At 42.2% G+C, this 11,590-nt stretch overlaps 2 protein-coding genes across 2 annotated transcripts; one reads left to right on the plus strand and one right to left on the minus strand.

Moving 5' to 3' along the window:
• Positions 1–962: 962 nt before the first annotated feature.
• LOC137708264 (serine/threonine-protein kinase RIPK-like) lies at positions 963–8,726 on the plus strand. Its single transcript, XM_068447306.1, has 6 exons — positions 963–1,001; positions 6,774–6,779; positions 6,884–7,037; positions 7,152–7,270; positions 7,364–7,487; positions 8,300–8,726. The coding sequence occupies exons 1-6, from the start codon at positions 963–965 to the stop codon at positions 8,578–8,580; spliced, it is 723 nt and encodes a 240-aa protein (XP_068303407.1). The 3' UTR covers positions 8,581–8,726.
• An 865-nt stretch (positions 8,727–9,591) lies between these two features.
• On the minus strand, positions 9,592–11,359 carry LOC137708265 (multiple organellar RNA editing factor 7, mitochondrial). The gene is made up of 4 exons (XM_068447307.1): positions 11,003–11,359; positions 10,574–10,671; positions 10,428–10,493; positions 9,592–10,012 (listed from the first exon to the last, which is right to left on the minus strand). Exons 1-4 carry the CDS (start codon positions 11,311–11,313, stop codon positions 9,927–9,929), a joined length of 561 nt encoding a protein of 186 aa, XP_068303408.1. The 5' UTR covers positions 11,314–11,359; the 3' UTR covers positions 9,592–9,926.
• Positions 11,360–11,590: the final 231 nt, after the last annotated feature.

The raw sequence follows: 11,590 nt of genomic DNA on the forward strand, positions 1-11,590 counted from the left end.
AACACTAAAGTCGGACTGCATATGTCCATAATTAAATATCTCTCAAAATTAACCATGCCTGCAAGGAGTTCTTCAAAGGGCTACGTCTATTCACCCCTATACTTGAGATCTTATAATGCTCAAAACTTCTACACTCGAGATCCTGTGTTTGAAACCCGTTCACTCAAGGTTCTGCGTTCGAATCCTGCTTCTTATATTAGATACACGCATGAATTTTAGAATACTAGGAAATGAGAAGTTAGAACATGGGTTTTCCCGTTTGAACAAGTCTTTGCCGTAAAAAGCAGATTCCAATTCTCTGAGGTCTCACAAAGACAAACACTTGAACCTACTAAAAAATTCCATTAATTAGTTTTAGAACATGATCAGGACAAATTAACCTCGAGACTTGGTCCTTTCACTTTAGACTCATGATTGAAATTAAAATTATATTTAGAATTTTCTTGAACCAAACATAAATATCAACAAAAAGGGAAAATATTATAATTGGGTCCTTGACTTCTTTTTATAGTTGTGTAAAATATATTACCCTACAACCCTATATCTAACCCCATATGTTTCTCAGTTTTGATCCAATCCAACCATATGTTTATTTTTTAAATTAACTTGTAGCCTCAGTAAAATATTAGTCTAAAAAAACTAGCATTCAAGTTCTTCACTCCTAGTTGTTTCAACACCAACAAACCAATCACAGATAAAAAATCCCAAACGTCGAAAGAAATCTCATCTCGGAGATTATCAGTCTCGGATTTGAGTAACTCATCGGTGTGTATAGTCCTCAGTGATTTGTCCAATCACTTATTGGATCAAACCTTCATATTTTTTCACCTAATGACCTTAAAAAGATTACACAAAGTTTCTCCAAGAGCAACTATCTAGGTGAGGGTGGGTTCGGGTAGGTCTACAAAGGGTTCATTGATGACAAGCTTAGGCCTGGATTGGAAGCTTAGCCTGTTGATGTTATGGTATTGGATTTAGATGGCAAACAAGGACATAGGGAAGCGCATTGGTTAACCACCAACTGAACAAGTTGGTGGGGGGGGGGGGGGGGTAAGAAACATTTTATGAAGCGCATGGAAGGAGTTTGGAGAGGTCCAAATCAACCGGGTGAAAGATAATACTTTTATTATAACTGCTAGGGATGAGGATATAGCTTCCAAGATTCTTGACCAAGTCCCCTGGGCAGTAATGAAGTAGAATTTCTTCGTTAAGAGATGGCAGAATGACCTTGCCTTAGAAGAAGTTGAGATGCAGATGGTCCCATTGTACCTCAGTTCTGATGAGAATGTGCGTCGTCTTGCGGGGGAAATATAGGGAGTTCTGGAGGTGGAAGACTTGGCCTATGCACGAGGGTTTTTAAGGGTAAGGGTGATGATTAATACTTCCAACCCCCTTCTAGCTAGTTGTTGGCTGGCTAGACAAGGAGATTGGGACTCATGGGTTGAGTTTTGCTATGAGAGACTGCAGAACTTCTGTTATAAGTGCGAGAGAATTGGCCATGAAAGCTCTGAGTGCTCTATTCAATCAAACAACAGTAGTTGCGCCGAGTATGGAGAATGGACAAGAACAAAGATGGTCTGTGATATGCATGAAAATACCAGATCAGAGGTGGTCCCTTAAGGTCAGAGAAGGTGTATCAGAAAAAGTAGGGAGAGAAGGAAAACCGCTCCTATAGAAGACAACTCTTCAATGCGGGGCTGAGAGAAAGGCGAAGATGGTAATGTATCACGGAGACCAAACTTGGGCCGCGAAAAGCAATTCGAAGATACAACCCCCCTCGGGAAACGAGAGAACTAATATGTGGCCGTGCCAAGTTACCATCACAAGACCCCAACCAGCTGGGCCTCATCGTTTGTTCATTGAGGGTGCTGCTCAGAGATAGACTTGGCAACTTCTTAGGCTCAACAATAGCACCCAAAATAGGGGTGTGAGAATAGAGGAGGTAGGTAATATGGGTCACGCATGGGTATCAATCGATGGGCCAAACTTGATGATTAGTAGGGCAGCCCATTCAAGCCTGGTTTCAGCTACTTGGAGCCCGGTTATTGGCCCAGAGGTGTCAGGTTTACCCTCTTCCCAGCAATTTTCTCCAGGAGTACCATGGGGAACATAGATAAACCATAGTTAGGGGAATTCTTCGAAAGTCTGGGGATGAAGTGTGCAATAGTGGGATCGAGGGGTAACTCCATGGACTCTAAAAAGAGGGCTAAAAAAGGGAGAGGCATCCCGGGTATTGGAAGGAAGTATGGTAGAAGAAGCTAGACTGTTGGCCTTACTATCAAGGAGGGAGGTCCCCAGATACAGAGCAATTTATTCGGGGATGATGACCTCCTGGATGTTCCAATCCAGGAGGAGGGTGATTGGAACTGCATTAAGGATATTACTAGGGGAAAAGAGGGATGTCTCAAATGAATGATGAAGGTGCTTCTGGTAGTAGCGGTGGCGGCTGGCCCATAATAGCCGCAAAATCACCATGATCTTCTTGATGTGGAACTGTTGTGGTCTTGGGTCAGACACAGTGTTTCAAGCCCTTCATAGGTTGATTAGGAAGTATAGACCCTCTGTGGTTTTTCTATTGGAGACTAAAATGAAGAATTACAGAATTGAAGGTGAAGACGGATGGGTTATTTAGAGGGTTTTGATGTTTCCCTTTTGGGAGTGACGGGTGGCCTGAGCCTTTGGTGGAATGACAAGATAGAGGTTAATGTTCTTTATTTTTCTAAGAACTTAATCCACTTTGAGATGAAGCTGAGGGGCGAGACGGATTGGTTCACGTCGTCATGGGTGTACGATAATCCATACAGGTTTGAGAAGGGGGAGTTCTAAATGTGGATCACAAGTGTTCTGGAGCCCAAGGTATGACCGTGGTTATGCAGCGGGGATCTCAATGAAATCTTGTAGGACTTGGAAAAGGAGGGAGGTCTCAGGGCTCATACTCATGGCCTCGGTTCTTGCGAGATTTCATGGATGTAACGGAGCTCATTGACTCGGGGTTCACGGGGACCAAGTTCACTTGGCGGTGAACTTGTAACAACTCTCTGGTTTAGGAGCGGTTGGATAGAGGGTTAGTTAATGGTGCCTGGTAAGATCGGTGACCCTTCACATCTGTCACACATGGAACGGTTTGTGCCTCTGATCACTCACTCCTTATCGTCAATGAGATTATTGAGAGAAACTGGAACTTGGAAATTGAAGGAATGTGGCTGAACAAATGGTAGAGTAAAATCCATGAAACCAAGAGAAACTTATGTCGATGGAGTAGGGAGACGTTCAGAAGTTGAAGGAACGAGATTGCTGCCTTTAATGACCACCTGGGAAAGTTGCAGACGAATTGGGGGGGCCTACGTTGAGGAAATTAAGGAAACATCGAACAAGATTAATAGGCTCGAAGAACAGGATGAGCAATTATGGCAGCAAAGGTCTTACGTTCATTGGCTTTAAGCGTAAGACGCTAATATCGCATTCTTCCACCAGTCTACTGTACAACGCTAGTGTTCGAATCAAATTGGAAAACTTCAAAATTTTGGTGGGAATTGGACGGATGACCTCTCTAGTATTAAGCGGATGATGGATTAGCACTTTATACAGTTGTTCTTGATGCAGTCAGCAGTGGAGTGATTTACTGGACTGTGTGGATGCGATTGTCACTTTAGAGATGAATGATGCTCTTCGGAGGGCTGTTGAGGAATCTGAGATCAAGGTGGCAGTTTCCCAATTAGGCAATTTGAAAGCGCCCGGTCCTAACGAGTTCCAAGGGGTGTTCTACCAAAACTTTTGGGAGATTATATCTCTGAAGGTCTTTGGGATGGCTGCTGAATGTTTGAATGGTGAAGTTAGCCCGAACCTGATTAATTCAATGAATATTATCCTTATCCCAGAGGTCCCACACCTAGAGTCAATGAATCCATTCAGACCAATAAGCCTATGTAACTACTCTTTTAAGGTCCTATCTAAAATTCATGCCTACCGATTGAAAACATTTTTGCCAGAGTTAATTCCCCCTAGTCAAAACGCCTTCATCCAAGGCCGGAAAATCGACGACAACATTATTTTGGCCCATGAAGTCTTCCATTTCTTGAAACTTCGGAAGGCTAAGCACATGTTCGAGTTGGGCGTCAAGCTTGCTAGGAATAAAGCATATGATCGGGTAGAATGGGATTTTTTGGAGGCATTCATGAGGAAGATGGGGTTCTGTAATGAGTGGGTGAACGTAGTAATGCGATGTGTGTAATCTGTTTAGTTCTCCGTTCTTCTTAATGGTTAGCCCGGTAAGAAGTTTAAGCCGACTAAGGGGTTGCGGCAAGGTGACCCCCTGTCTCCCTACTTGTTTTTGATTGTTAGCAAAGTGTTCTCCTGGCTTATCAAGCAAGCTACTGACCTTGGGTTCTTAGACGACATTCAGCTTAGTGCGAGCGGTCCAAAACTAACCCATCTCTTATTTGCTGATGACTCACTTGTGTTCCTCAAGGCCTCTGCGGATAACTGCTAGAATTTTTCGCATTTAGTAAGTGCCTACTGTCGGGCGTCTGGGCAACAAGTGAGCCTGCAAAAGTCCAATGTGTATTTTGGTGCCAATACCCTAATGACTTTAGCCCATAAGCTCAGTTCTATCCTTGAGATACTGACTGTGGAGGACTCGGGGGTGTACCTGGGCTTTCCTACGATGTGGGGTCGGACGAAGGGGGACGCACTTGCGTTCATTAAGGATCGGGTGCTGGCTAAATTGATGGGATAGAAGCAGCACTTCCTATCCCAAGCTGGTTGTGAAGTTTTCATTAAGGCTGTCGCTCTGGCTACGCCAAAGTATCCCATGAATGTATTCTGACTTCCAGACATATTGTGTAGGGAGATAGATGCAAAAATTGCTAAGTTCTGGTGAGGGAATAAAAATAAAGAGAGCATACATTGGCTGAATTGGGAGAAGATGGGCTGTGCAAAGGGAGATGGTGGTATGGGCTTCCGTAACCTAAAAGACTTCAACTCTGCACTCCTCGCCAAACAATGTTGGCGTATTATCTATGAACCTGAGTCCTTTTAGGTCAGGGTGTTGAAAGATCGGTATTTTCCTCACGAATCGTTTTTGAGTGCCAAGCGTGGGGAGAGGGCGTCGTGGGTTTGGTCAAGCCTATTGGTTGGGAGGGATCTTATCACCCATGGGGCTCGCTAGCAGACTTTGAGTGGGAATTAGATCAATTTGTGGTTTGACAATTGGGTCCCAGACATCACAAATGGGCACCTAACCCTTAGTGTGGGGGTTGCTATTGACCGGTTGCAGATGGTGGCTACGATTACTGACCCTGAGTTAAGGACGTGGAGATCGGAGGCAGTTGATGCCCTTTTTCCGAGGCCGACGAGAATGCGATATCTCAGATCTATGTGGGAGACTCGCTTGGATAGTCTCATTTGGCTTGCCGTTAAGAATGGTGCATATTCGGTTAAATCAGGTTATAGGTGGGTGCATATTCGGTGAAATCAGGTTATAGGTAGGTGCATAATTCTAATTATAGAAGGCAGCCTGACCGCCTTCATTCTCCCACTCCACTGATAGTGCTCTCTGGTGAGGATTCTGGAGTCTTAAGGTCCTTCCAAAACTTAAAAATTTTGTTTGGCGTTGTACTAGGGGGGCCATCACTACTAAGGAAAACCTTTTTAGGAGGCGATGTGCTATCAATCCTTGCTGCCTTGTTTGTCATTATCAGACCGAATCAGTTGAACGCTTCCTCCTTTTGTGCTCATGGGTTCAACCAATGTCGTTCAGTGGTCCACTTTACATTCGAATCAGCGGACATTAATCACCTCAGTTGATGAGTGGCTCTCCATGTTTTTTGCGTTGGATCTGGGCTCCAAGGAATCAAAATCTCGGTTTCTCTCATCAGTGGCTTTCTCTTGCTGGTTTATATGGAAAGCCAGATGCAACGTGATATTTAATAATCGGGACCCTTCCCCATCTCAAACCATCCATACTCTGACCAGTGTGTGGAAAGCCTTTGACGATGCTAACTCAACGGGTATTGGGACTACTCCTCTGCTTCTACCCATAGCTGGTAGGGTGCTCCCGTGGTCTCCTCTATCTAGCCTCTCAGTGAAGATTGTAGACGGGAGTTGGAAGCATGGTGCCTGCTCAGCATGAGTGGGTATGGTGGCTCGTGACTCTGGATCTAGGTGCATTGCAGTAAAAAGGGTTGAGGTTCCTGCCTCTTGCGCGGTCTTGGCTGAGTCATTGGCGGTTTTGGAGGGGTGTTACTTGGCTCGGAGGCTGAATCTGCCTCGAGTGTGGTTGAATTGGACTCGAAACAAGTAGTATCATGTTTGAACAATGTTTCTTTGAGCTGCGCTTGGGAAATCTTCCCTATCCTCAGTCGCATTCACGTGGTGGGGAAGACTTTCCAAGCTTGCTCTTGGTCTTGGGTTCCAAGATCAGCAAATGTTGCGGCGGACTTTGTTGCGTCGAATCATACTTTGGAGATGTGCAACTTTGGTTGGGTTGACAGGCCCCTATCTTCTCTTGTCAGAATATTGATGAAGATGGCCTGCCTTGCCCCCCCGAGTACTTAGTTCTTCTTTTTTGCTATTGGGGACGACTTGATAGCCAATTGTGGCAGCGTCCGTTTGTACTCCCTGGTCTCATGATGTATGCTGTTTATTTTCCTTGTTTGTTAGCCTTATCTAGCTTTCTTTGTTCTTGGCTGGCCTTTGTGCCTTGGTAATGAATCCCAATTTCGAAAAAAAAAAAAAAAAAAAAAAAAAAAGAAAAAGACAAGGACTTAGGGGAGTGGCTGGTAATATTTCTTTGTCCCCATTTTAGAGCTTTGCTCCTAATCATTTCATATGCTTCCCAAGTTGTAAAAAAATGCTAATTGTCAAACACTTCTGTATTTTGTAGGCTGAAGTGATTTTTCTTGGGCAACTGAAGCACCCGAATCTTGTTAACTTGATCGGGCACTGCTGCGAAGACGAATACAGGCTTCTGGTGTATGAGTACATGGAGAGAGGCAACTTAGATCACCAGCTATTCAAACGTACAATTCTGACCATGCATGCATGAGTTTTATTTTTTGCTTTTTCTGTTTTTGAAACGAGCACAAAACTTTTGGATATCAGAAAATTTATGAATTTGTTTGGTCGTTCATTAATGCAGGTTATGGTGGAACCCTGGCTAACAAGAATCAAGATAGCAGTTGGAGCTGCGAAAGGCCTCAGTTGCCTCCATGAGGAAGAAAAGCCAGTCATATACCGCGATTTTAAGACTTCGAACATCTTACTGGACTTGGTAATTAATTTTTTATCCTTAGCTCTCCTTTGTTCTTCGTACAAGTGTAAATATTGATCGTCTGACAGAATGATGTATTCCTTTTTCTTGCAGGATTACACGGCTAAGCTGTCTGATTTTGGTCTAGCCATAGATGGCCCAGAAGGAGATGAAACACACATTGCAACGCGTGTCATGGGAACTCATGGCTATGCAGCTCCAGAATATGTCATGACAGGTAATGCAACTTGATATTTTGAGTAGTGTGCTCTTAGTACTATCTCAACCGACCATCTTTTGAACCAATTTACCCACACAAACCCTAAAATACGCGTTCGGTTAAGATGGTACAAATAATAGCATGAAATTTAAGAATTTCACTAAATATAGGGGTGTGCTACCTACCAAGGTTGGCCTTGAGAATTTAGGGGCCCTGTGCAAGATTTAGATGGAGGTCCTTCATCTTTTTAATACTGTATTTTCTTTGTTATTTTTTTTTTTCAATTTGTATCTATAAAATTTAAACACTACAAATTAGAGCACCAAATTATAAGTAGTATTTGGGTGGACAAGAATGTTTCCTGTCTTGAAAGGTCTTTAGTTTGAAATATGTTGCATGGTGTTTTGTGTAAAACTAATCAACTTTTTAAGTTAATAAATTTGCAAAACTTAAAAATAGCAAAATAGTTCGACAAGGACTCAAACCCAGGCAATGTACAAGAAGATTGAAAGCCTACACCACTAGTGCTGGAACAATAATTATTATTATCTTGCACATTTAAGTATATAATAGGTATCTATTTACATGTAAAGAAAATTTGGGGGCCCTTCCGAATCTTGGGTCCTGTGCGGTGGCACCTCTTGCACACCCTCATAGCCGGCTCTACCATTCACACACTCTATTTTACTTTTCACACACCCTCTGATAATTTCTGTCCGTTGATTTTCTTCAATTCATCTGATCCGATAGCTGAAAATTAAAAAAGTGTGTGAAAAGTAAAATGAGGTGTGTGGATATCACACACCTAAATATACACTCTTTGTTTTCAGGCCATTTAACAACGATGAGTGATGTATATGGCTTCGGCTTAGTTCTTTTGGAGCTACTAACTGGTAGAAGGTCCGTGGATGATAGCCGTCATGGTAGAGAACAGAACCTAGTGGGGCGGTTCAAACCTTTTCTGAAGGACTCACATAAACTTGACCGCGTGATGGACCCTAGGCTCGAGGGTCAGTACTCGACCATAGGGGCAAGAAAAGCTGCTGCATTGGCTCACCAATGCCTGAGCCACAACCCCAAGTGTAGACCAACAATGACCAGCGTTGTCTAGTCCTTGGAACCTCTTATGGACTTGACTAATGACATCCCAATCGGACCCTTTGTGTACATTGTTCCGACTGTGGGAGAAAACATAGTCGGTGTGCACAGGGATGAACGAGAGGGGCGAGCTGACTGTGATGTGGTGAAAAATGAGAGCACAGGTGAAGAAAAATTGGTGGAAAATAAAGCGAAGGGCCGCCACAGGAGCCGAAAAGGTCATCGGTATAGAAACCGGATTAAGCCATTTAGGTCTAGTACCGTTTATTCTGATACTGCACTATATAGAGTTCTTGAAACTGGTTGGGAGAAGGATGCACATGCTTAGAAAAAGAGAAAAAAGGGTGATATAATACACAAATGGAACTGATTACAAACGTTTAATCGAAAATAGAACCAGAAATACGCTAAACAAATAATATATATACTGGAATACATTATAGTTGTTTTATTTGTGGAATACAGATAATCCATATACTCAGTTTTCAGCTTTAAATTTCTATGCTTTCACATATTTAAAAAAAAAAACTATTTCAGAATTCATATAATAATATGAAATTATGACTTGTGCATGAGGTCATTGAAAGGATGACGTTGATTAAATTATTTATGGACTCACTTTTGTAACCTTCCATTTGCTTCTGGAGTGGAAAATATTGTATTCGATATTCCGAGTCAATTTACCATTTATTCATCCCTTGTGTTCAAAATTAGCTCAAATGTAGTGCAACAAGTAAAGGGTTTGAATAATCCACCAAAACTATTTGGAGCGAGGATTTAAGGCCAAGAAATCCCAAGTTGGCCTAATTTAGAGGCTGAGTTTTGCTGATGCAACCATGAAGGTCCTTGGAAAGACTTGAATTTGCTATTGCTTATGACCACAGTAAGCAACCCGCAAGGGTCCCGGCTCGTGTTCGGGTCTACTCATTTGTATTAATGTCGTGCGACCAGGTTGATGAACAAGCAAAGCGATACAAAGTTAATAATATAATAATACGATAACTCATACTAATGATTAAAAAAATGAGAAAAGTTCTATATATATTAATAATTGTGTACATCCATCCCATCCCCAATTTGAACCAAGTAGGGTTAGATTTGGGTTGGGGTTACAAAAATGCACTGCAACTTCTAGCTAGATTTGAGTGGGAATGCTTAAGCTAGAACTAGGTTTAGCTTGAAGACTTATGACCCCAGAGATGACCTCAGACGGTCCATTTCAAACGAAAGTCACACATTCGGGTTGATGCAAGTTGATTCTCATAAAAAAATTCCGCTTTCACCACCAGGAGGTGAAACTTTAGCAGCCTGATCGGGATTAAGTAGCCGAGAGTGCTAATCCAGGGGCCATAGGTGTGATTAAGCCTTGAATTTTTCGTCACGCACCCAGTCTGCGTGATACTTTTCATCATATGGAACAGCAACCCCTTCAACTAAAGGTTCTCCTGTCCAGAACCAAGAACATGTTCAGAAATGCAGATTGATTACCTACGGAAACATGGAATAAAAATTTCCTTGGGGAACAAGAATCAAAGATAAATCGGGTTTCGATGTTTTCCTACAGAAATAAATCATGCATTGTGGCTTCACATCACTTAGATGAGTCTACACAGTATGCTATAAGTTGGCAGCTTACATTCTAGTTCTTCTTGATGAGTAACCTTGCATTTATTTGGAATGACTCGTATAAATATCATAATATTTCAAATCAACGTTCTCGAACATCCTCTCTATTCATTTAAGGGTCGGCTTGTAAGTTGTAACTAAACACGGCATTAAAGTGAATCTTCGTATTCACACACTAAGCACGTCCTAGGCTCAGAAGTTGAAGAAGTGAAGAAAAAAAGCAAGAAAGAATACCTCCATAGTCATTTTCACCATGACATAAGTAAGAATCTGGGAGAACCCATCTCACATTAGGCAGAGCTGCAAACAATTCAATCATGTTTATACCAAATTCAAAACTTAAACAAAAAGAAAATTGAAATAGTTGTGCAGGAAGTTACATTTTATCTTTAAAGTCAAATCCTCCGGGACTTTGCAGCCAAATGCAAAGTAGTACTTTGTCGAAACAGAGTAAATTGACTTCTTTGCCTCCTCTTCACTACAATTATCACCAACACTAAGTTTATCAAACAAATCCATGAGATATGCCTCTATATATGTGTATATATAATAGTAATAACGATCGGTCCCAGAAACATCAAAACTGCTGTTGAGCTGATTAAAATCAAATTTCGACAATACAGCGATCAAATATCAACCACATAGCGATCAAATATTGACGATATAATATCTACTGAAAACTAATCAATTAAAATTTGGAAAATAAATATTTCGGCCAATTTCTGAAAGTATAAAGTGTTTAAAATGTACTTCAAGTTTGAACCTTACAACCTAAATCCGCGAACCCGGAAAGTGTATTCAGGTTTTACCTTCCGAGGGCGGTGGCTAGGGTTTGGATGTAGCCACTGATGATCTCGTCGCGAAGTGGGTAACCCTTAGGAGGCTCCGTGACAACGAGCCAGTGCTCGTAGTCGCAGCCCTCCACCACCGTCGCCAACCGAGTCAACTCACTGCCCGCCGAGTCCTTGGCCGAGTCGTCGGCGGAGCTTCTCGGAGCTGAAGAAGACGACGAGAAGGGCGAAGATGGAAAGAGAGTACACGACAGCGGATTTGAGAAACGGTGACGCCGGAGAAACGTGGCTGTTAGACTTAACGGCGTACTCCCAATGCTTGATCGCATCGCATCCCGGATTGTGTGGTTTAGTCTCGTTGGTGCTCCACTCACTCACTGGGCTCGGTCCCTCTTTCATGTAACGACATGTCGTATTTAGGGGATTTGGATCGCAATCCAAATGGTTAAGATTCTCACATTTTAATCATTTATCGTACATCGTACGGTTAATAATCATTTGAATTTTACTATTTAAAATTAAATATAAATAATAACTAACAAAAATTATCCACGTAATATACGATGAACGATTAGAATGTCAAGATTTCTTAGATCCTTACAAAAG

This window comes from Pyrus communis, chromosome 11 (genome assembly GCF_963583255.1).
Source record: "Pyrus communis chromosome 11, drPyrComm1.1, whole genome shotgun sequence".
NCBI lineage: Eukaryota > Viridiplantae > Streptophyta > Magnoliopsida > Rosales > Rosaceae > Pyrus > Pyrus communis.